At 43.0% G+C, this 25476-nt stretch overlaps 1 protein-coding gene across 4 annotated transcripts in view; it reads left to right on the forward strand.

Moving 5' to 3' along the window:
• The first annotated feature begins 867 nt into the window (after positions 1–867).
• LOC111870662 overlaps positions 868–25476 on the forward strand; it is a 96193-nt gene continuing 71584 nt past the window's right edge. For 2 of the 4 annotated variants that reach the window (XM_033753959.1, XM_033753958.1), the window contains exon 1: positions 22782–22835. In XM_033753959.1, coding sequence (XP_033609850.1) covers positions 22822–22835 — 14 coding nt within the window. In that variant the 5' untranslated portion in view covers positions 22782–22821. Of the gene's footprint in view, positions 1185–22781; positions 22836–25476 lie in introns of those variants that run through there. The other 2 variants (XM_023863132.2, XM_033753960.1) reach the window with 2 other exon arrangements.

Genomic DNA, 25476 nt, shown 5'->3' on the forward strand with positions numbered 1-25476 from the left:
TAAGTTAAAAAAGTAAGTACTTCTATATAACGGTATTAAAAATTGAACACCGATAATTATCAACTTTGCAGAATCTTAAATTCGAAATGCAATTAGAGTGCGATCACATTTTATGCGAATTTGAAATAGTGCGATAAAAAATATCAAAGTCTCAATTTAAAATAATGCATATTCACAACAATTTAGCAAGAATGACGCGCATGTCTCAAAACTTGGTCTTGAAACATGCGAGGTCTTCAGGAACGCATCCTCGCATAAAATGCGATCGCACTGTACTCCCATCACACGGAATTAAAACTAAGCATCCATAATTAAACAACTATACAGAATTTTAAATTCGAAATACAATAAACAACAGGGTTTTTGGAGAACATTTGGACTGAAGAGAGATAAAGTGACAGGAGGTTGGAGAAAACTGCATAATGAGGAGCTTCATAACTTGTACTCTTCTCCAAGTATAATTAGAATGATCAAGTCAAGGAGGATGAGGTGAGCAGGGCATGTAGCACGAATGGGGGAGACGAGGAATGCATATAGGATATTGGTAGGAAAGCCAGAAAAGACCACTAGGAAGACCAAGATGTAGGTGGGTGGACAATATTAAAATGGATCTTAGAGAGATAGGATGAGATGGCATTGATTCGATTGATCTGGCTCAGGATAGGGATCAGTGGAGGTCTCTTGTGAACACGGTAATGAACCTTCGGGTTCCATATTATGCTGGGTAGATTTGGCTTCTCCTGAAGAAGGGCTCAGTTCCGTAAGTATAAACCACGACTTGCGGCTGTGTAGCACCGGAAAGAGTCTAGTGCCGTTGGTTGCAGAGGGTTGGCAGCCATGCTGCACGGTTGAGAATCCAGGCGAGCGTATGCAGCTGTTCAGAGCGGCAAGGAGCGACGAAGCAACCGTTAGTTGAAAGCAGCCACTGCAGAGTGCGGTTTGAATTTATGGGTTTAAATCGTTATGTGTAGTAAGTTGGATTCAAGTTAAGCCAATCGTGCGTCGCAGTGCCAAGAAATGAATAATGGAGAGTTAATGTCTGCAATGGAATTCAAAAGCGAAGACATTCGAGTGACCTTTACTATAGTGTTGTATTGTTGACTTTTTCAACTGTTTTGTGTGGTTTGAATTGTTAGTGTTTGTGTGCAGTGAAGTGCCAGGAACCCATTTATCGTTCGCCTCAAGTAAGTAACGAGCAGTTTAACTGAGCCCATGTATTTTTGTGAAACGTATCTTTTTTTTTTCTTTTGCTTGAAAACTTGTTTTTATGCATCAGTTTCCTTTTCCCATTTTGTTTCTTTACGGCTTTGGGTTCAGTCTCTCTACAATGTAAAGTCCTTCATTCTCCGATGTTTATATTGAACCCATGTTAAGGACGGAAGTGAGGAGAGAGACTTTTGTATGTATATAAAATGTAGTTTTTCGAAATAAGAAAATAACATGGAGTGAAGATGTTTGAGAACGGTGCTGAGGAGAATATTTTAACTTACGAGAGAGGAAACAATAGGAGGGCGAAGAAGACTGAGCAATAAGGAACTTCACAATATGTGCTCTTCGCCAAATACTGTTGGGATGATCAGATTAAGGAGAATTAGATGGGTGGGGCATGCAACACGCATGGGGGAGAAGAGAAATGTAAACTAAGTAGGCCAAACTGGAAGAAAGAGACCATTGTGAACACCTAGGCGTAGATGGGAGAATAATGTTAAAAGATATGTAATGGGTATGGGAGAGTGAAGAGGAAGAAATAAAAGTTATCCCTGGGTTTAATTAATTAAGCACCGCGCCATGTAGACGTCTAGGGGTGTTGAGGTATAGCTTCACCATTTTTGACCTCGGCACTAGATGGAGGTGAGTGATTAACTTCAGCCCCCGGCAGCTTTACCCCTAGAAAAGCAGCCCCCGTACCCATTGGACATGAGGTTGGGTGGGTCCCGCAGCCGCTATGGACATTACGAAGAAATGTTTCTTACCCCTGCCAAGAGTTAAGCCCTTACCTTAGTTGCTATACCGAGCGAGCTACTCCGGTTCTGGATGAGGGGGGTGTGTGGGCTACGTTAATCTGGCAGAGGATATGTACCTGTGGGCGGTCTCAAACGTGAACACGGTATTAATCCTTCAGGCTTCATAAAATACCGCAATTTCTTGACGACTGAACAGTTATTAGTTTATCAAGAATGACTCTGCTCTATTGGGTTAGTAAGAAATGACATTCGATTTTTGCTGGGGCTGTACTTTCTTTTAAGTGTATTCCCTTCACTTCAGACAGTTCCGCGACTGATCCACGGGTTGTATTCCAGTCCGGCTTGAGTCGGGATATTGATGACTTTTTCTCGGGGATTAGGACGGTCGGAGCATGAAGCTGGATATTCATCTCTACCTAGTGCTGGGACTAACATCCGGATATATACCTCCACACCCAGTATACCCTCTGACTGCGTGCTGATTTTGCTACAGACATCTAAATGTCGTATGCGCGTTGCGTGAGTAAAACCCCGGGCTAATACCACTTAAAGTCGCTTGCTACTGGCCAGTTCTGTCTTTCTTAGTCATCAGATGAATTCTTTTAACACTCTATTCTCGTTACTGGCTCCTTCATAGAGAGAAGTTGCAATAATGCGTGTTCGAAACCGCGAAATGGATTTTTGTATCATTTCATATTGGAGACTCCTATTACAATTTTTTCGGCTTATTCCAATTTTGGTTGTATCCGAACAATAACGGATACTACATGAACACACATAATATATGCATCTCGAACTTACATAACTAAAGGCCGCGCCATAGCTCAAGCGGTTAGTCGCTGACTTCCCACCGCGGCAGCCCGAGTTCGATCCCGGGTCTGGTCATGTGGGGTTTGTGGTGGACAGAGTGGAGCTGGACCAGGTTTTCTCCGAGTACTTCGGTTTCCCTTGTCAATCTTCATTCCACCAAATTCTCCATCATCATAATCACCCGGGAGCAGGTACAATAGGCCAATCAGTGGCCGCCGTGCCGAGTGGACCCAGTTGGACTCCACTCCCCACTAAGCGAATACTTAACTAAATATTTATCGGAGAGAAGAGTGTTTCAAAAGAAAGGTGTACACAGAAATGAAATACTCTTCCATACCCAAGTATAGTCTTACTGTTTTCGAGGCGAAGGAGTATGAGGGATACAACGCAGGCACCCACATAAGACAGACACTTCATAAGACACAGCATATACACAATTAAAACATAAGAACGACTCCTGTAGCGGATGAATGGCGTTACACACAGGTTTGATATACGACATGTAAGATGACAGATCTTAACAAATTTTAATATATAAATTTTATTATTGAACAACGACAAACACAATTTATATCATTTTATAAATGGACACTTGATGGCAAGCAGTGCAATGGTTTAACGTGATTAATACACCTGAGGATGGGAGAATGATGCCGAAACATGTAGTGTGAAGTGACAAGTGAAATTGTATGCACTAAAAGACGGTTAATATATACATATATGGATTCTTACTTCACGAAGAAACCTTCCATCAGTAGGCCTGTATCTCCATAGGAACTCATAAAGACCAATTCCTCAACCGTCGAAGAGGAGGCCCCCATTTCCAAACATGTAAATTGTCTTGCAACGAATAAAAATTTCGTTAAATATTCCGACGGGAACCAAAAACTAGGAAGAACCGAGCTTGCTAGAGAAAGCAGCAATTTACTGCTATGCTACTCTTACTGTTTGCTGGAATGTGACAACATGTAGTCTGGTAGACAGGTACATATGTTTCGGAAACAACCCTCACCTATCATCTGGGGCTGGTACAATAGGCCAGAAGTGGCCGCAGTACAAGAGACTTAGTCCCACCCCACTAGCAATAATACCAAAAGACGTAATCTTCATAGCAGCAGAGGTGGGATCAGATCTCATGGAAACTCCACAAATAATTGGCTTCAGTTCTTAAGAGATGCACTCGTTTCTTTCACCAACTTCAAACATCAAATAAATTCAGCCTCTGACCGCACTAACCGAACGGGTTGGTGCTCAAGAGGTGTTCGGTTCAAACCTTAGCCTGGATATAGACTCACCCAACTGAGATTTTCGTGATTTACCTCGGCCGCTCGTGGCAAAGACAAGTGTAATATCTCGAATATTCTAAAACCGTCTCCTCCCAAATCCTTCCATATTCATTACTTATCTGTCATCCTACCAATCGTCGTTATATAATCAGGCTACTTACAGCGTCGGAAAGCTGCCCCCCCCCTAAAAAAGAGTGACCTTTCTCATACCGCGCCTGTTTCCCACAGCTCCGTCTTGCTGTTCTGCTTTGTAAAGAGGCCCATAAAACCTTATGTCATTCTCATCGGTAACATGCCTTTGCTTATCACACGTCCTGTGAATGAATAAGGGCGTGGAGGTAAAGCCCAGCGTATTAGCTTCAATAGAAAGCACTGCCTTGCCGGCTTTGCACTTACCCTTTACGGTAAAAGTGTCAATCACATATGACCATATAGTAATGCCATACGCCCTTACATTGTGTTGGGTTTCGTATTACACAAGTCCTTTGCCGCTCGCGTGCACTGAAATTTCGGGTTCCATAAAGGGCGGGGTTACTTTCTGAGTAGCTGAGAAACTATCAGTTCAGGCCGCGCCATAGCTCAAGAGGCTAGTCGCTGGCTTCCCACCGCGGCGGCCCGGGTTCGATCCCGGGTCTGGTCAAGTGGGATTTGTGGTGGAAAAAGTGGCGCTGGGGCGGGTTTTCTCCGAGTACTTCGGTTTCCCCTGCCAATCTTCATTCCGCCAAATTCTCCATCATAATCACCCGGGGCAGGCCACAATAGGCCAAAGTGGCCAAATAGTAGACCCAATTGGACTCCACCCCCCACTAAGCGAACCAAAAAAAAAACATATCAGCTCTTCCAGAATGATTTTGCTGTGTGATATCAAGTTTGATTTTTCCTGGAAGATACACTGGGTAACAATCTTCAAACTGCAGGCCGCGAGGAGGACGTCCAAGGAATCGGGATCCGTTTCTGTCAGTGGCAAGACCATATCTGCTTCACCGATTCCAAACTGGTTCCGAGAATCACCCAGCCTCCTATCCATCGGGCACGGAGGTAAAGCGACAGGGGAGTGAAGATGGTCACTCACCTCCATCTAGAAGCGAAGTTACCTCCACTCACCCGTACGACTTGGCGGAATGTGCTTAATTAAGTCCAGGGTCAACTTTACTTTTTGCTTGCCATTCGCAGTCGGTATAGCGACTAGCTACGGGCTGGATGACCGAGGGATCGGAGTTCGAGTCCCGGTATGTTCAAAAATTTTCTCTTCTCCACGTCGTCCAGACAGGCTCTGGGGGTCCACCCAACATCCTATCCAATGTGTACCGGGGGGCCTTTCCCCGGGGTAAAGCGGCCAGGGTGTCAAGCTAACCATTCAACCCCCATACAGTGCCGAGGTCGAAAATGGCAAAGCTGTTTCTGCACTCCCTAATGCCTTCATGACGTAGTACTCAACTAATTAAGCACAGGGATAACTTTACCTACATAATCTGCTTAAGGGAGAAATTCTATAAAGCGGGGGCGTTCTGTATTATTGGGGCGACAGGAGAATTGAGTAATTTGAACTTCAGACCGGTATACGTGACAGTGAGATAAGAGACTTGATCTTGTAATTTACAGTACACGGGTCATACAGAGAATTAGACTAGACGCTTATCGCTTCTGGAATTCCAATAAATTTCCGATCCACGTTATCACATTATGATATCATAAATCGATCATTTTTCGTTACAAATAAAGCGCTTTAATTTATTTTCATAAAGTCAAGGTGAGATAAGAACTATAACGGTTTTAAATAGTTTTATTTGGGTTATCAATTCAGTGCGTAGTATACCAATACTGTGGATTTTTTTTTCACGAGTTAGTGGCCATTATGCGGACTAATTCGTGTCTTTTAACAAATCGGTGCCAAAAAAAAACTGAAAATGGGTATACAGAATTAGATTTCGATTCCAGAACAGTTTTCATTAAAATCTGACCTCGATTTTGGACCGCAAATTATTAGCTGCATTGTGGTTTTTAGTGGAGAAAAAAATAATTTCACAGTGCAGAAAACACATCACTTAGTGCCTTTCAGAGAACACATTCCGTCTCTGTTAACCATCCGGTTAACGCTGCTTATTGTGAGAATCTTGCGAAATATGTAGGACAAAAATGCATTCCTTTTTTTTTATGTTAAAGCATACATAGAATTACCGCTGTGCTTTAAAGGACTAACCGCTGTCTCGGTTCTAAAACTGCCATACATGCTGACAGAGTAATTCTGACAGGTATGCTGCCCTGTTGCATTGTACACTTAAAAAAAACACAAACGAGAACCATAACTTATGTTTTGCCGAGGAAAACTATGGTAAACCAAACACAGCGTACTGTAAGTGGTTCTCCAACGTACCGTGAAATGAAGCAAGGTCAGCTGGTGGTAAGGATGGATTATAGTTTTCAATGCGCGGGAATGCTGACTAAGTAACTAACTAAGCGGTCGCGCCATAACTCAAGCGGTTAGTTCCTGGCTTCCCACCGCGGGGGCCCGGGTTCGATCTCGGGTCTGGTCAAGTGGGATTTGTGGTGGACAAAGTGGCGCTACGGCAGGTTTTCTCCGAGTACTTCGGTTTGCCCTGCCAATCTTCATTCCACCAATTGCTCCACAATCACCCTCACCTATCATCCGGGGCTGGTACAATAGGCCAGAAGTGGCTGCAGTACAAGGGACTTAGTCCCACCCCACTAGCAACACAAAAATACTAACTAAATAATAGAGGAGATTTGAGGTTTACATGGAGAAAAAACATTCTTAGGCATACTGGGTTATGAAATTGTGTAGTCTGGTACGTGGGTACCAACATTTCGTACCAACATACTGCCACCATTTTAAGGCAGGACTGGAGATGAAGCTGGTATGTTTCTACCGAAACGTTGGTACCCTTATATCAGACAATACGGTGTCAACCCAGAATATTACAACATGAATAATTATAAATTAATTTTTAGAACCGTTTCGACACTGGATGTCCTGTGGAGAAACTTCAGAGACTTATGTCGGAATGGATTTCACTGCGTTGGGCAAGGTAGAAACTGGCCATTTTTGGTGTAGCGTTTCTTAACCCATGGTTCTTAACCCATGTCAGCACGCACGCTGCAGGCTGTATTATACAGGTTGATCAAGAAATGTGAACATTTATATTAGAATTGTTCTGTAAACATTTTTGTTGTGCATTAATCTGTACTTGATGTCCACAAATATAGTCTTCCTTTGTCTTTTCTCTCCAAACTCCGCGTTCTTAATATTTCAAATATTTGTTCAGGGTCCACATTAATACCTCAGAACACTCCACACTTTATGCCTTAAATTTTTTAATCGCTCTGTATTTACTAAGGACTGTGTCATACATTTTACAACTACCTAACTTCGTTTCCGTTCAGGAGCCATACAGATCCTTTCGAACCTTATTCTACATACAGGCGGTCGCTGCATTCCTGATTCGAGGAAGTGAAACTAAGTCACGAACCCCAGGTCCTTAGAAGATGTACATGTTTATATCTGCATAAATTTTATTTGCGAATGTTCATTGTGGGTGGTTGCTGCCCTGTCTAGGAAAGGATTGAAGATAGGTCGAAAATTGTAAAGTAAAGTTGTCCACGGCCGGTCACGGTAGCCGAGCGGTCTAAGGCATCTGCTGTCTTCGCTCGCTTGGAAACTGGGATCGTGGGTTCGAATCCCACCCAGGGCATGGATGTTTAGTTTGTGTGTGTGTGTGTGTGTGCGTGCGTGTTTCTGTGTTTGTGTACAGGTAGAGGCCTTGTGACGAGCTGATCACCCGCCCAAGGAGTGCTACCGAACGTGTAAGATCTAGAAAAACCGAAGTGAACGGAAAAGTTCATGCAGGTAGGCCTAGGCCCACTGGGGCTGTAGTGCCAAGGAAAAAAAAGTTGTTCACGTACTTAATTAGTTAAGCACTGTGACATGAGAAGATATGGGGGAGTAGAGGTATAGCTCCACCTTTCTTAAACTCGGCACTAGATGAAGGTGAGTGGTCACCTTCACGCCCCTGCCACTTTATCTCTGGGGAAAGAGCCCCCGGTATCCATTGGTTATGAGAATGGGTATTGTAATTTATTCAAAATTGTAGAGACTCTACGGCAGTTTCGTTGCCTAGCAACCGATAAATAATATGTATGAAAACGTGTCATTACGTTTGCTGACTACAGTGCTAGATTCCCAAAACCTGCTTCCAAGGACCGAATCCCGGTTAGGTCACTAACAGGTACCACGAATCTTGGTATAGTTTAGTGCAAAACAGACACATAGCGTACTGCATCATGCGTTGTATTCGGAAGGACGTGGATTAGATTCTGTGCCTCGACAACGACTTACCTATTCAGTTCAGTTATTCAGTACAGAGGGGGTGGGATTCCCCATGCACCGCGACTAATAGTCTATTGTACGTCCCACTTTAATTTGTCCTGTCGCCATACCCTACCGATACTGGTGCCCGCTATCTCCCCCTTCTGCCAGCGAGGTCGGCCCTCTACTGGCAGTGGTACCCGATAATTCTCCCCTTTCTGCCAGCGAGGTCGGCCCTCTACTGGCATTGGTACCCGATAACTTCCCCATCTACCTGAGGCATTGGAAACTACTTGGGCGGGAAACATTTCGCCTAATTTTGCTCAGAGGTCTCCTAGAGACATGAGGATCTTTTTTTTTTCCTTGGCACTATAGCCCCAGTGGGCCTAGGCCTACCTCCATGAACTCCGTTCACTTCGGTTTTTCTAGATCTTACACATATGGTAGGACTCCTTGGGCGAGTGATCAGCTCGTCGCAAGGCCTCTACCTGTAGACAAACACAGAAAAACGCACACAAACATCCATGCCCTGAGTGGGATTCGAACCCACAATCCAGGTTTCTAAGCGAGCGAAGACAGTGCATGCCTTAGACCGCTCGGCTACCGTGACCGGCATGAGGATCTCTACGTGCCGTAAATCTACGACAAGGGACCCACGGCTTAAAGTCCCTCCCGGAGGACTTGTTCCTTGAAATTTTCCACCCTTAAAAATTCCACGACCTCCGCCGGGTGTCAACCCCCTTACCTTGGGTCATGGGGTGGGAACGTTACCCCTAGACTACGGAGGCCGCTACGACTTACCTAACAGGAATTTTTCCTCCGACTCTCCAGACGAATACTGGGGTAGGACCCTGAATAAAGTCATGACAATTTCCTTCACAATTCATTATTAGCAACAGTCTCACCTTCGGACACTATATAAACCTGTGCCATAGAGAAAGCTTCGGAAAGTGACTGGAGAAACAAAAACAAATTCAGGATGGGACATAACGTCAGCGGAAATATACGTCGTTCCAGCATAATATTGAGAGACACTCGTTGTAAATTTCTCGTTGTGAAATTGCCCCCAAGGCTGCATGTTGAAACTTAGATTCCAAGTTCTTGTAACCGCACGTCAGTCGGTAAACATCGTCACATACTTGTGAACCTGGTCGACACACGGGTCACAAGTTGCGTATTCTATCGCAGAAGCAGCTCTTTTTTTGGAGGCAGGGGGAGTTTTCGCAACGAAAAGTTGCAAAAATGCGTCTGTTTCCTTCTACAACACCTCTCCGTTCGTATGTTTACATATAGTCGAGAACCGTTCAGTAGATTTTCATGAAAATAAGGAGTTTTCTTAAATTTATCGAAACATTCTGATTATGTTTTAAATCGGACAACAGTACCGGATACTTTATACGAAGACCTACACGCTTTTCTGCGCGTTTATCGAGCTCAATTTGTTTCAGCATTGAATGTTTCAATCAAAACAGATTTATGTGCATTACACATTTTGGGTAAAACTTAGTTTTTGAGGTAATTAAACAAAAATGACAGAAACTCCGTAATTGCGAATACAACATGTACATGTCCTAATTTTTTTATTGACGTATTTGAGTTGGATGTAGATTATATTGTCGTCAATTTTCCCCTTATTTTCAGTTTTTAGAACATGGGAATGAACCTCCTGAGCCCTTAAAGAAGACATTTTCTTTACTAACTTCAGAGCATGGTGCTTACGCATGGGGACACTTCTCAAATTGTATTTTAAAGCGATCTTTAAAAGACCAAAATACTTCAGATAAACCGGAGAAATTTAAATAGCAGTGACTCTTCATATTGTCTTCTGGTTTACAACACGGTGCAGTATGGGATGTGATTACCAACGTTTCAGATGAATATACTGCCTCCATCTTCACGGCAGATATTCCTATGTCGAAAATGGAAAACGTTCTTCCGAAACGTCTGTAACCAACATTACCCAGAAGACCACGATATGAATTTTCATGGTCAAGTACTCAAATGTCAACAGTGACTGTTCGTCGAAGTTGCCAGCACTGTTATCACTAAAAATTTGTAAACTAATGTGGATATTTTTGCAATTCGGTGACAATAGACCACTTTGCGGATTTCTGGAGTTAAATTTTGTCTTTTCCATCTCAATGGAAATATGTGTTCTAATTCTATACTAAATTACATAATTAGCACAACAATTAAACGACAACTGGATTAAATAACTGCATCGTGGAAACAGAAGACTGTACCTTATGAATGAATGCGCAGGCGTGACTGCTGTGTTGATGAGATGAATTTACGAAGCAGTTCCACCATTGTTCTTGTGATGAAACTAGAAACTAGCAACTCTAATATGCGATTAATTAGCAAATGAGGAAGTAGCCATCCTATCGCACACCTAAACAAAGAAGAAGGGTGACTGAACTGGAGAGCCGCTAACAAAACTACTTGCCTCGATCAGTTTTATGTTGGCCCCAAGAAACGCGCAGGCCGGCAGTACATCTCGGTGCACCAGCTTCGCGCACGTTTTGATAAAACTTTAAATTACAGGAACGACATGTCTCGCTTAAAACCGATATTTATTGGCTTAAATATATTTCGGTATTTTGTAACCAGCCTTGTGCCAGACCAAAAATCAATCCCCTAACTCAAAAGACCGAGGATATGATAATGTGCTGCCTGGTCAGGGCTATCGCATACTTAAGGAAACGGTAATAGATGAGTATGCAGCAATGGCAAAGCGATGATTAGCAGGGACAAACCGAAGAAACTTTAAGAAATATATGCTCCTCTATCACATTGCCTACCACGAATCACACACGATGTCGCCTGCCGTTGAATTTTGGGTTTCATGTTCAGATGCCAGCGTCTAACCTCCTGAGCTATGGACATCTTTATAAAACGAAACGTGTCATCTTCAGAAAATATGAAATATAATTTATGGTTTAATAATGAACCGTGTGTTACAATGTATTTATACAAACAAAAGAAGTACTGTTCATTTTATTATAAATATTTATCAAGAAGAGGGTTAAATCGGGATCAATACAATTAATCAAATTAACACGATGCTGCAAGGCCTTTCTTGGAAAGCTGAATCAATAAAATGGACAGGGAATTAGTTCGCTTTCATGTAACCGGAAGTTTCATCGCCGTAATCATAAAATCCCGCCACTGGTCTCTGTCTTGTACGCCTTCTTGACTCCAGCAGGTATTTTAATATTCTCGTTAAACTAAGTTGTGTATGTAGGTTTTAACGTCAAGAAAACGAAGGAGAAGGGAACATGTTCCGATGAAAGTAATAATAATTCACAACTTCATTCTGACAGTGCGACAGTACACACCCCCAACCTTAAATCAACTGCGCAACTTATATATATNATTAGACCGCTCGGCTACCGTGACCGACGCGTAACCAATATACCGGACCGAAATATCCTACCACCTCATTTACCCTCACCCTGGCGGCTAAAGAACATGCCGAAACGTTGGAACAATGCGATTAAACCTCGAACATCGAAGTGACACATAATTCATCATTTTCAGAAAAATAAAGGACACGTAAAATGCGCCTACTTTGTTGAATGCGACGAGCTTGCGTTTTTTTTTTTCATCTTGTTTCATTCTGAACTTAGTCGCGCTTCTGACCTGAATGCAGGAACTCGTTTCGATTACTATGGAGTCCAGCGAATCTTGCTGAATATTCACGAAACCTTTACGAGACACCGTTAGGGTTAATATCGGAATGCAGAACGGCTTGTTAAAAACAACAGCCACGCTGTTACCCTCACATGTTCCAGCGTTCCATTTAGAATTGCCAAAATTTCTTTTTTATTTAGCATTTTCTTCTTGGGTTACTTAACGACTTCTTCAGTATCGAGGCTTTGTAGCGTCGGATGACAGGATGACACATGAATGATGAGTTTTAAGGGAAATGGAAGTGGTCGTGGCCTAATTGAGGCAATATCGTGGCAGTTTCCTCGACTGACTCAGAAAAACCAAGTCGAATCTCAGTCAGGATAACCAGTGTCGCAGGTCAGATTCGACCTCATGAACCCGTTCTGCAGGAAAGTTGTGAGATAGTAACGTAAAATAGGCCACGACAGACAGTCTTCAGTATCAATCACAAATTAAAATGATTAAGCGTTGTAAAATATCTAAGAACACGAAATTATACAGTCACATTTGTCTAGTATCAAGGGCATGCGCAGAACCTTACTTCCCCCGCCCTGTACGCATTCATGGAGTGATGAGGGATATACGCAGTTTTAAATTTTATGATGTATCTTCCATTTCTTGAAAACAAGACAGTGTAATAACTAACTTAATGGAGTTGAGCCCTTCCTGAGAAGCCGCCAGTTGTGCAGCTTTTCAAGAACTTCCTAGCATTTTATGGAACCCGATGATTCATTCCCGTGTTCACAAGAGCCCTCCACTGGTCCCTATCCTGAGCCAGGTAAATCCAGTCCATACCACTCCATTCTCTCTCTTTCTAAGATCAATTTTAGTGTTATCCACCCACCTACATCTTGGTCTTCTTAATGGTCTCTTTCCTTCTGGCTTTTCAACCAATATTCTATATACATTCCTCTTCGACCACACTCGTGCCACATGCCCTGCCCATCTCATCCTCCCTGACTTGATCATTCTCATTATACTTGGAGAAGAGTACAAGTTACGAATCTCCTAATTATGGAGTTTTCTCCAACATCCTATCACTTCATCTCTCTTCCGTCCAAATATTCTCCTCAACACCCTCAGTCTGTTCCTCCCTTAATGTCAGAGACAAAGTTTCACACCCATACAGTACCACAGGCAAAATTATAGTTTTGTATATAATTTTTATGCTTTTGGACAACAGACGAGAAGACAATGGGTTCTGGACTGAATGGTAGCAAGTATTACCCGAGTTCAATCTCCTCTTAATTTCCTCCTGAAGCAGGTTTTGATTTGTTATTGCTGTTCCCAAATATTTTAGCTGTGTCACATTTTCAAAACATCTATTTCCTATCTTTATGTCATGATTTTGTCCTACATTCTGGTGACGAGACAGCAACATATACATAGTTTTCTCTGCGTTTACTTCTAGACCAACATCCTTATAGCGAAATAGTAATGGAACCTTCTTATTTACTCAGGTGAATATTATGGCCCTGTTTGTGACAATCACACACAGTTTTCTCAAGCCATGAAGGAAACAAGTCCACTAAGTCCTTGGACTGCGTTACGACATGTTCACCTGTATGTAGTCTACCTTCAGCTGAATTTTAAAATTGGAACAGAGTAGGTCATGGAAATCAGCTGGGCATCGCATTACATCCAAAACATCGTTTAACCAAGGTCTGTATGACCTCAGCCTTCTGTGCGGCTCGGGTCCCACCCTAATCAATGCTTAGGACCCTTTGCAACACAATGTATTTGTAACGAAAGTCCTGTTTGACCGCCTTTGTGGTCTAGTGGTCAGAGTTCCTGGCTACAGATCCAGAGGTCCGGGTTCGATTCCTGGCGCTACCGGATTTTCTGAGAAGTAGTGGCTCTGGAACGGGGTCCACTCAGCTTCGTGAGGATAACTGAGAAGCAATTTCAAGGAAAAGGGGGCTATGATCTAGAAAACCGAGATTAACGGCCGTGGGGATTCATTGCGCTGACCATGCGACACCCACTATCCCCTAAAGTTGGCACTAACTTCGCCGACAAGCGGCGGTCGCTCGGTCGGTATAATTCGCTTGTGGACTGAAACCACGGAGCTTTTTTGTCTGTTTAGTGCTGTTGCACCCAGACTGATGAGTCTGTTCAGGTCGTGGAAGATATTAATGCGAAAATGGGCAAGATAAGCGCTATACCCTTTAGACTTCGGCAAAGGGAAATTATTATGGGAATATCAGAGCCCGAAGAAGACAATTAACGAAGAAATTGAGAAAATTAAAGAAATGCAAATTTATCGAACCATTTAGTATTGTTAGAGCAGTTGAAACATGGAGGTTGAGAAAGGCTGGACACAGTACATTTGGAAAACAGGGAATGTGTTCAAAATAAGGAAACTTCGGAGAAGAAGAACATTTCGGAGATTAGCCTCGATTGGAGGACAACAGTAATTTGGGAGAATATTCAAATGTATTGAACTGGCTCAAGCCAGGATCTACTACCGGACATCTGTAGTGACGGTTATGAACCTTTGCGTTCCATAACAAATATATAATTCTCACTGAAGTGTAAATGTAGAATTGTGAGCCTTAAGACTCTATTGTGTATTATCTTCCATGAATGCATTCTCTGTTCTGTGTCTGTGATAAGTGAAATGTTAACACACCCTCTGCTGTCGCAGTGAGGATCATAAACGTCACCTTTATTTCCTTCTGTCAGGTCTACAAGACGGAGTATCATAACGCGGCAGGTGAGAGAGCGCAATGGCGTCCCTTTCACTTGCTGGCACTGCAAACACGTTCCATCTTTCCCCTGTCTGGGATGACCGGAACTTTTATAACTACGTTGCAGTATTTCTACTTTCTTCGCACTGCCGAATGCCGCCCAGGTCCTGACGTTGCACATCTGCCATTTCTTTGGATTGTCCATTTTATCCCCGTACAGGTAGCCGTGGATTAAGTTCCATTAACCAGTTTTATAGCGGCCTCCGTAGTCTAGAGGTAACGTTCCCACCTCATGACTCATGGTACGCGGGTTCAAATACCCGGCGGAGGTCGTCGAATTTTTAAAGGCAGAAAAATTCAGGGAACAAGTCCTCCGGGAGGGACTTTAAGCTGTGTGTCCCGTGTCGTAACTTTACGGCACGTAAAAGAACCTCATATCCCCAAAGGAGATCACTGAGCCAAATTCAAGGACGTTTCCCGCCCAGCAATAGCCTCTAAGGCCTCTGATACATGGGGGAAGCATTATAGACACCGCTAAGCAAGTGGACAAACTCGCTTGCTCGGTGGGACTGATGGTACGCACCATTTATCGGTAGGGTATAGAGACTGGTAGAATATCATAGAGGGAAGCACAATAGATCAAACTGGTCGCGGTGCATGTGGAAACCCACCCTCTCTAAATAAATAATAATAAATACTAACCAGTTTTATGAAGCCGACAATTGCCGATCTTCTTAACGAGTGTCCTATTTTGTTACGGAACCCGAAGTTTCGTACTCATGTCCGCCTAAGCACACCATGTACCATATCCTGAGCAAGATGTGAGGCCTGTCTACACTGGTAACCTATTTCTTTAACCCCTCGAAACACGAAAATCAAGCAAATGATAACAGTTCATTCCTGCCTCACAAAAGAACACTGTATCTACGAGATCATTGCTCTTTAAGGACGATATCACTGAGATTTGAAGTTGTCACGGAGGTGACACGTTCTGAAATGTGGTACCGTCTGGCCACGTAGAAGTTCTCCGATGTTTCGGATGGACTTAGTAATGCTATGTAAGAATTGAGGTTTTCACGTTGGTGTCTATGAAGAATGCCGTCTTCTGGGATGTGACGTCGTGTAGATATTGTGTACATGGACGTCTCGGATGAACTTATCGCCTTCATTTTCATGGTAAAAAATCCGTGAGCGAGGAACCAGCGTGAGCAGGTAGCTTCAGTCTGCAGTCACCTGCTCACGCTAGTTCCTCCGAAACGTCAGTTTACAGAATATTTACACGGTGTCACATCCCAGAAGACGACATTCTTCGTAGTGATAATAGATGAAGAATTTTTAATATGGTGCTCCTTAATAAGAAATATTTCAAAATGCGGAGACAGTACAGTTTTTTAATTTAAGTGCCAAAACCTCTACACCGAGTTTCGTGAAGATAAATCCGAAATCCGGAAGCAGTTTATATCTCCTAAGTCTGAACTAATATAATTGCCTTCCTCGTTATTTAAATTAAGAAATCACGCTTCAGGTTTATAAAAATTACTGGATTAACGATCTTCTAAATCTGTAATATTGATTTATATTTGGGCGAACTGTACATGCTTGTTTTTTAGCTGTGACTGGTGTCAGCAGATTTGGCGAACCGCACGACCATGCAGGTACATATCGAGTGGGTGTGTGGGAACTTGTACTCTTCGCCAAGTATAATTAGAATGATCAAGTCAAGGAGGATGAGATGTATAGGGCATGTAGTACGAATGGGGATGAAGATGAATGCATATAGGATATTAATGGGAAAACCAGAAGGAAAGAGACTACTAGGAAGATCAAGACGTATGTCGGTGGATAATACTAAAATTTATCTTAGAAAGCTAGGATGGGGTGGTATGGACTGCATTTATCTGGGTCAGGATAGAGACTAGTGGAGAGCTCTTGTGAACACGGGAATAAACCTTCGGGTTCCATAAAATGTTGGGAAATTCTTGAGTAGCTGCACAACTGGAGGCTTCCATGAAAGTTAGTGTGGATTTGTCAAGCGGTGTACAAAAGGCGCCAAGTTTCTTACTTTCAATGCTTCGCCCTTCTCCGCATTTTTCATACATGTTGTAGGCCCCCCTCCCCCTTTCTTACCGCAGTTCCACTTCACTTGTAACGTGGTGGCCACGACAAAGAAATCTTCCACTAAACAGCTGAAATATCAGGGCCTTCGAAACTTCATGTTAATTTCCCGATTTCCTCGACAATATCTTTATTTTTTTGGTGTTCCCTGATATTTGAACGGACTTAGCTCATCAGATGTCTCTTCTGGCGATATGTTTACTGACTGGCACGTGGTTTGTACCACCATGATTCATTTTTCAAGGTTCGACGCAAGCAAACGCGGGCCTCGCTGCATGTATTTGCATATCGGTATTAATATATCTTACTGTCCTTGTTCTGTTGTTTATCTTCACCTCTCTTTACTTTTGCCTGATTACACACGGCTATTTTCACTTAACATCGCTGATTCTTTTTAGCCTACTTCCCTAAAGTAGGCTTATGCGATCTCGTGCCTCACTTTGTTTATACGTATTCTCACTGAATGCCGGAACCAGTCTTTATGAAACTTGCTATATACATCATGACACCTGAATCCATCTGAACCGGTGTTTCATAAATCCCCACCTTCAGTCTGTGTGAATGTTGCTAGGCAACGGCACGGTAAAAACTTTACCGCGGCAACGAAATCAAGCTCAACAATAGAAGAACTGTTGTACGCGTCGTTTTCTATGCGGTCCTTGTCATATCAAAGGAGAGCATGTGGGTCTGTCTGCGTTGCTAGGCAACGACTCTGTAAACACGTTCACTCTGCAATAAGGAATTTTTTGAGGCGTTAACTGTGCGGTCCGTGTTGTATGAAAGGGAAGCAGGCGATTAGTTCTTCGCAGACCTTCTCATTTACACTGTACCATCCGAGCATTTCATCCCCAAAATATTGAACCAAGTTTCTGTAGGGCGGGATGGGGGTGATTATATACGATGGGGTACCCAAAAGAAACCGAACTAATTTTTTTGTGAGCAGAGCTTTTATAGTACCGCGTTTTGCCGCTATGAGCGCATAGAGCTAACATTCCTGAGTCGATAAGCCGACTACCGTTGCTTCAGAAGGTAAGGACTAGTTTCGGCAGAGTTTATAGTGACAACTGTTTTGTGTGATCGTCATTTTTGCAATGGCCCGAACACATGAAAATGTTGAAAAAATTCGTGAAATCATCAAGGAAGATCGACGACGGACCATTGAAGAAATTGTGGAGCTGTCGGGAGTGACTTGGAGCTCAGTTCAGCGAATTTTGACAGAAGATTTGGGAATGAAAAGGGTGGCTGCGAAATTCGTGCCACGACTGCTGACTGCTGAACAAAAACAAGGTCGCGTGGAAGCATGCTGTGCTTTGAAAGAAGAGTCCCGAAATGATCAAAACTTTTTTTCAGCGTTTTGCTGATGTTGCTGAGGTGAAGGAAAAAAAAAACGACGGAGGCGCTGTCAAGCATATCAAAAGATGAATTTAGACAAAGTTTTGAAAAATGGAATAAAAGACTAGACAAGTGTATTAGTGTAAGTGGAGAGTACTTTGAAGAGGATTGAAGGTTTGTGCTTAAAATTTTAATAAATAAGTTTAAAAAAAATAAGTTCGGTTTCTTTTGGGTACCCCCTCGTATAGATGAAGTACACTTTGTTCTCTGCCCGCAGTTTATATACTGAGTTGAATTTGAGGTCATTACGGAAGTGACTACGTGTATAAAGAGTACTACCGTCTTCTGGGGTGTGGTTTCGTATAGTCTGACAAGTTTACCGACGTTTCGGAGAGACATACCTGCTACACATTTTAAGCGTCGAAGAATAATTCAGGCAAGCGAGAAGTAAACATCAAGCAACTGTCTTACCTACCTTTGCCCGCAGTAACTATAATTTCTGTCTGTCTGTACGCTGATTTGCTTTATTATCATTACAATATTTCACTTTATGCTCTACAATCTACTGTTGATTTTCCACAAAAAAAAAATAATCTATATCAGAAATAAAGTAGCGTGAACACCAATGACGGAAACAGTGTTCAGATCTGGCAGCCGAGCACCAAACTGTGGGACGCATTTTCTGCTCTATTGTATTAGTGTTAATGTTTTCACCTATTTTTTCCTCCATTTCTCTTGCACGACTATTTTTTATCGAACATTTTTTATTGACTTCCATAAACTTTTTCTTTCGTTTGTGTAAACACGTGATTACCTTCACTCGCAGTAAGAAAGTCGTAGTAGTACTATCTTGGTGGTGTTCCCACGAAGTTTCGGCCGAAAACCAGAGTAATATAAACTTTCATATTACGGTCATAAAAAAGATTTCCGCGAATTCCCTCTAGAACAACTTTGTTATTACCTGCGGACGTCCAGCCCCAGACTCTATCAGAGGAGGAAACCTCGTCAGTTCATCATTGAACTCGTCTCACGCGGTCATGTTATCTGTAGGTATTTTCTGTGCGGTCCGGCTACTTCTTAACACATCATGCAAACGGTGAGAAAGACCATAGGTCACTTGTTGTAGTTAATGACAATGTTCTTGCATTTTTGTTTGGTCATTGTCTAAAGTTGGTAATAACTTCCACTGAACCGCCTCAGTGGTCTAGTGGTCAGAGTTCCTGGATACAGATTCAGACGTCCGGGTTCGATTCCCGGCGTTACCAGATTTCCTGAGAAGTAGTGGGTCTGGCACGGGGCCCACTCAGCCTCGTGAGGATAATTGAGGAGCTACTTGAATGGAAAAGGAGCGGCTCCGGTCTAGAAAACCGAAATTAACGGCAGTGGGGATTTATTGCGCTGACAATGCGACACCCACTATCCGCTAAAGTTAGCACTAACTTTTCCGACAATCGGCGGTCGCTCGGTCGGTATAGTTCGCTTGTGGACTAAAGCCACGTAATTTAATTTTAGTTTCAATAGCTTCCACTGAATCGGGCAATAGCTGAAATAAGTCAACGCTACAGGAGAGGTCTTCAGATGGTTCCGTGCGCGCAGAAGTGATTGTTACTAAAATAAGAATTCCCCCGTCTTATACGTGTTATTGAAAAACAAGACAGCACAGATCACGCGTGGCTAGGCTTTTTAGGCTCGTTTATAATGAAAGGTTGGTGGAGTGCACGTAATCGGCTTTCCCGTGTCTGCCTGTCCACATGTAACGGCTCGAGAATTTCTGATTGAATTTTTATGATATTTGATTTTGGTGAGTTTTATTACATTTTGTCAATATAGTTCAGTTCTGGTTTAAATCGAGAATAATGAACCCTTTACATGTGAGACCTGCGCACGTTTCTGCCGAAATATCGAACATAACTTGCTGAATATTTCTAGGGTGGGGGAAAGGGGTCTGTGCAGAGATAAATGAAACGCAGATTTTGTGACCAAAACGCTTTTCTGGTGAGAGTTCTGGCTTTCAAGATAATTAAACAGAATGGATCGAAAGCATCAGAATTGTTAATCAAAGCGCATATATTTATCGGGGTACGAGGTAGCGTATTTGGTTGAGGCACTATGCTACAAGCCGGAAGGTCGCGGGTTCGAGTCCCGATGAGGTGGATTTTTTTCAGTTGACTTGATCCTTCCAGCCGCACTATGGCCCTGGTGTCGACTCAACCTCTAGCAGAAATGAGTACCAGGAATCTTTCTGGGGGGGGGGGTAAAAGGCGGCCGGCGCGTAACGCTGACAACTTTACCGCCATCTGTGAGCCGATTGTTTAGAAGATGTGGGAGTCTCAACCTCTCACAGCCCTACGGGCCTTCACGGCCTGTTACAGGGATAACTTTACCTTATATATTTGTCATCTGTGCCCCAAACTCTGGACTTCATATGTGTTATGCCTCATGCGTCATGTTATGTACTGTTGATGTGCCGAGATTTTGCGAAAAATTTTAATAAACATTGCGCTGTTGTGTGCATCTCATAACAAAGAAAAGAATTAATATGGTATGCCACGGAAACAAGAAACCAAAAATAATGGCGACTCATTCTTTATGTGATTATCATGCAGATAACAAGGATAATCGTTCATCATTTGATATAAATGACTAAGTCCCTTGTACTGCGGCCACTTCTGGCCTATTGTACCAGCCCCAGATGATAGGTGAGGGTGATTGTGGAGTAACTGGTGGAATGAAAATTGACAGGGGAAACCGAAGTACTCGGAGAAAACCTGCCCCAGCGCCACTTTGTCCACCACAAATCCTACTTGACCAGACCCGGGATCGAGCCCGGGGTGCCGCGGTGGGAAGCCAGGAGTATGACTGTAAGTAAACGCTGTATCTTTGTCTTAACCCTTTCCATGTTCTTTTCGAGATACGTTGCTTGGGCCTGAATTTATTTAATGTCTGAGTTCAATAAATTTATCAATAGCAATTAAATAAATGCTATTAGTATTTTTCGGCAGTGGAAATTACACGTTACCACGGAAACACACGGTTCATGTTAGTTTCTCAGTATGGTGTCGACTCCATCCTGTCAGTCTGAAGACGACCAACCAGTTCGGTTTGAGTATTCGACTTTTTGCCTCGGTTTATATCTGGTGATGATGTTGCTGTCTGCCCTGACCACGCCAGCCTCTGTTTGCCAAAGTGGTTATCGGGTTGTCAGTTTTGATGCGTTTTGCTCCATGCACGAAATCGTGGATCAGTAATGCGTTCTGAGACCATGTCAGCCAGTTTACTTGGCTTATAGACATACTTCTAAGTGCAGTCCATTGCTGTTCAGGTGAGTGAGATGTATTAGATGGAAATTACGAGCGTTCAGTTACACTGGGGGCCTTAGTTGAGAGCAAGTAATTTCAATTTCTTTCCAGTGCTAATTCTAACAAACTACTGGGGCCGAAGTTTCCATGTAAAGGCACGTCCACATTACTCGTGTCGTGCTCGTGCTCGCCAGGCTTGTGCTCGTCGCGAGACTCGTCTGGCTCTTACTTGTGCTCGTAAATCTTCGTCCTCACTACTTCAGTTGCTCGCCAGGCTTCGGCGCGTGAGGATCCGTATATTTACTCGTAGTGTGTATAGAATGTAGTCGTATTTTAATTTATTGGGTATATAGTTTTTAAATAAAAAAATTTAAATTTGCTTGTCTCGTGACATGTCATATCGTCCACATTTCTCGCGAGCATAGCGAGTCACACGAGCACGAGTAATGTGGACGCGCCTTAACGTGCCAGCGGCCAGTCTTAGACAGCATGCTGTTTATTTGTTTATTCATTTATTTGTGGTTTATTTAACCAGTAGTTCAGGCTGTGTAGTGTCGAATTATAGAGCTGACTCGTGAATAAAGGGAGTTGAAAAGGCGCGACAGAAACGGGCCGCGGTTTAGTGACAATGTTGAAGTCTTCCTCCGTAGACAGAAATTACTTTAGCACATGTATATCGTTAAGATATATGTTGCCCCTGCGTTTACCCCCACGCCATAAAGATTTGTGGGAGTCGTGGAGGTAAAGCTTTAAGGTTCAGCAGCTATAGCCCTGAAAAACGTTGGATGGATTGGTAAAAAAAAATTGTTAAGGGCAAAGTGATGGTGAACCGAAAAATTCCTGTAACACTCGGGAATGAAATCTCGACTTTATTGAATATGTTTTCTTAAAAATTTACAAAATCTTAAATTTTATGCCACTGGTGAACTTTCGTCTCGGAGGTTTGCACGACTGCAATGTGTATATAGTCAAAGATACAAGCAAAAAACAAACTCCGTGGCCTGTAGTCCGCAAGCGAACTATACTGACCGAGCGACCGCCTCTTGTCGGCGAAGTTACTGCCAACTTCAGCGGATAGAAGGTGTCACGTGGTCGGCGCAACAAATCCCCACGGCCGTTAATTTCGGTTTTCTAGACCGGAGCCGCTATTTCCTTGATACAGCTCCTCAATTATCCTCATGAAGCTGAGTGGACACCGTTCCAGATCCTCTACTTCTCTGGAAATTGGTAGCGCCGGTAATCGATCCCGGGACCTCTGGATCTGTAGGCAGAAACTCTGACCACTAACAGAGGCGGTCCAAGATACGGAAGTTAAACATCTCCAACGGCATGGCATTTTTACGGTGAGTACCATGAAAATCAACCAATATGTTTAATGTTACCATGGAGGCATTTTTTTTTTCTTTTTCGAGACTTGGCAACGGCTCATGTTTTGAGCATGATTGTACAGAAACGAGGTCTACTCGTTTCGGAGTCGCTGATAGCCCAAAAGTAGTCCTGCTGATAAGTGCCAAGGCCAAGAGAAGACGTACAGCGGACAACTGAGGCCGTCATGTTTCTAAAATAGTGCGATGAAATTGTTTGTTTCCATGAAGACGAATGTTTCGTTTGCATGGACGTAAAATGCAGAAGCCGTGTCCGTCAATCTTGTTTTACATAACGCTACTCAGCGTATTTCGATTAAATCTGGAATTTCAAGTATGTAATTTCACTTCTGTCCGTGTCCATAGAGTGCAATTATGTACCGACCTTTTTACATAGTAAGTAATTTAAAAAAATGGCTCATCGTATATGGTGTGTATGTAAAGAAATACTACAAAACCCTGAAAAGAAAATACCATTTGGAAGACTTGAGCTTAGACGGGTGAAAACTGTCACGTGTAGGGGGTGTGCGTGACTTATAGAAGGGTTTTGGATTGGATGATTGGATTTATTGACACCTTATATACTCCACTCGGAACTACAGGCAATTACAGCGCTATCACTGATCTAGGCCGCACCATAGCTCAAGCGGTTAGTCGCTGGCTTCCCAACGCGGCGGCCCGGGTTCGATCCCGGGTCTGGTCAAGTGGGATTTGTGGTGGACAAAGTGGCGCTGGGACGGTTTTCTCCGAGTACTTCGGTTTCCCCTGCTAATCTTCATTCCACCAAATTCTCCATCATAATCACCCGGGGCAGGCACAATATTTCAATCAGTGGTGCCGAGTAGACCTAGTTGGAGTCCATACCCCACTAAACGAATTAAAAAATCACTGATCTACAAACTTTAAGTGCACTGCTACAAACACTAGTGTCCTCGATCTTCACTAATCGTATCCTGGCAAAGGATTTATAACAGTCTCACTATAACTTCAAATCACACATGAAGTCGTGCCAACTGCCACCTCTGGAGACTATACTCCTTTCTATTCCTCTGCTTCCAAGCTCATATCCTGGCAGGTTGGCATCTCGAAACTCGACTAACTATTCTCACCTGAACTCTTCTGTATAACCACTTTGAATCCAACAGAAAACACCGTTTCCAACAATACCCCTATTGTTGTGTTTACCGATCCGTTGCTTAGGAACAGTTTCTTCTACTGTTCCGTGCATATTCTTTGTCGCGGAATGTGTTTGTAGAGTCATTGCCTAACAATGAACGTCTCCTCAGACTTCACTATTCCGACTTTCGGGCGTCATGTCACAATACTCTGAAAATGGATTCTAAAAATATGATATGACGGTATGCACTGGAGTCATCTGGCTCAGGACAGAGTTCAGTGATGGGCTCTTGTGAACATGGGAATGAACATTAGGCCTCCGTAAAAAGCGGGAGTTCCTTCAGTAGCTGAGCGACTACAGCCTTCTCAAGAAGGACTCTGCTACGTGTAGTCGATTTGTTATAGTAACACTTGGTCGCATATTCAGATCTCCGGTCGGTACTCACAGAACCATTATAGCTTAGATATTTCTCTTCAGTTCTTTTCACAGTAAAAGTAAATTGTTGTTTCATGCTGTGATGTACTGCTCCTGTTATCAGTCTCTGGCGCTTTAGACTTCCCACCAGCACTTGGAATTCGTATTTTAAATTATCATCAACCACAAGTGATACATAATATAGAAGACAGTGCACAGAAATGTCGTGAAATACAGGAAGTGGACAATACAACTGAGGAACAGAATTTGTTTCTGTCCGCTACATTGAAATAAGTTCAGCTGGCAACACTGAAAATTCTTATTCTGTTTGTTTACACTCTGTAATGCTCGTGTAAGTGCATTAGTGAATGTGCTGAGTGGCAGTCCGTGTGAAAGAATCGGAAAAATGGGGAATTTGTCCGAATTTGAAAGAGGACAGACCGTTCGTGTACGTTTAGCTGGAACATCTGTGACAAAAACTGTTACCTCATTGGAGTATCGAGAGCGACAGGTTCTAGGGTTATGTCGGCGTACATGAATCGTGGGAAGACAACATCAGTGAAGAGGGATACGGCTAAAAATCATCACTGACGGAAAGAGATCGTCGTAAATTGAAAATTGCTTCGAAAAATCGCAGAACTACTGAAGCGCAGGTGACAGGATAGCAGAACTGAATATTCATCTTGAAGACCCTGTTTCCAAAAAAGAACTGTCCGACGTGAGCCTCACAAATCCAACATCCACGGTAGGGCTTCAATTGATAAACCTCTACTAGCCGAAATTAATGCTTAGATGCGTAAACGATGGTGCCACGACCGTAAAACCTCGATAACAGACAACTGGAAATGCGCGCGTGAAATGGGCACATGAGTCGCCCGTCACGCTGTTCCCTAAATCAGGAAGAGTTTACGTTTGGAGAACTCCCAAAGAAGCCAACAATCCGGAATGCCTGGTTCCAACAGTGAAACACGGGCAAGGTCCTGTGAAGGTTTGGGCAGCAATATCGTGGTATTCTGTTTGTCCCATTATTACCCTTCATGGCCAGATTATTGCAAGGGAGTATATGAACAGACTGGGCGTTCAGGTGCA

This window comes from Cryptotermes secundus, unplaced genomic scaffold, assembly GCF_002891405.2.
Source record: "Cryptotermes secundus unplaced genomic scaffold, Csec_1.0 scaffold2974, whole genome shotgun sequence".
NCBI classification, from domain to species: domain Eukaryota; kingdom Metazoa; phylum Arthropoda; class Insecta; order Blattodea; family Kalotermitidae; genus Cryptotermes; species Cryptotermes secundus.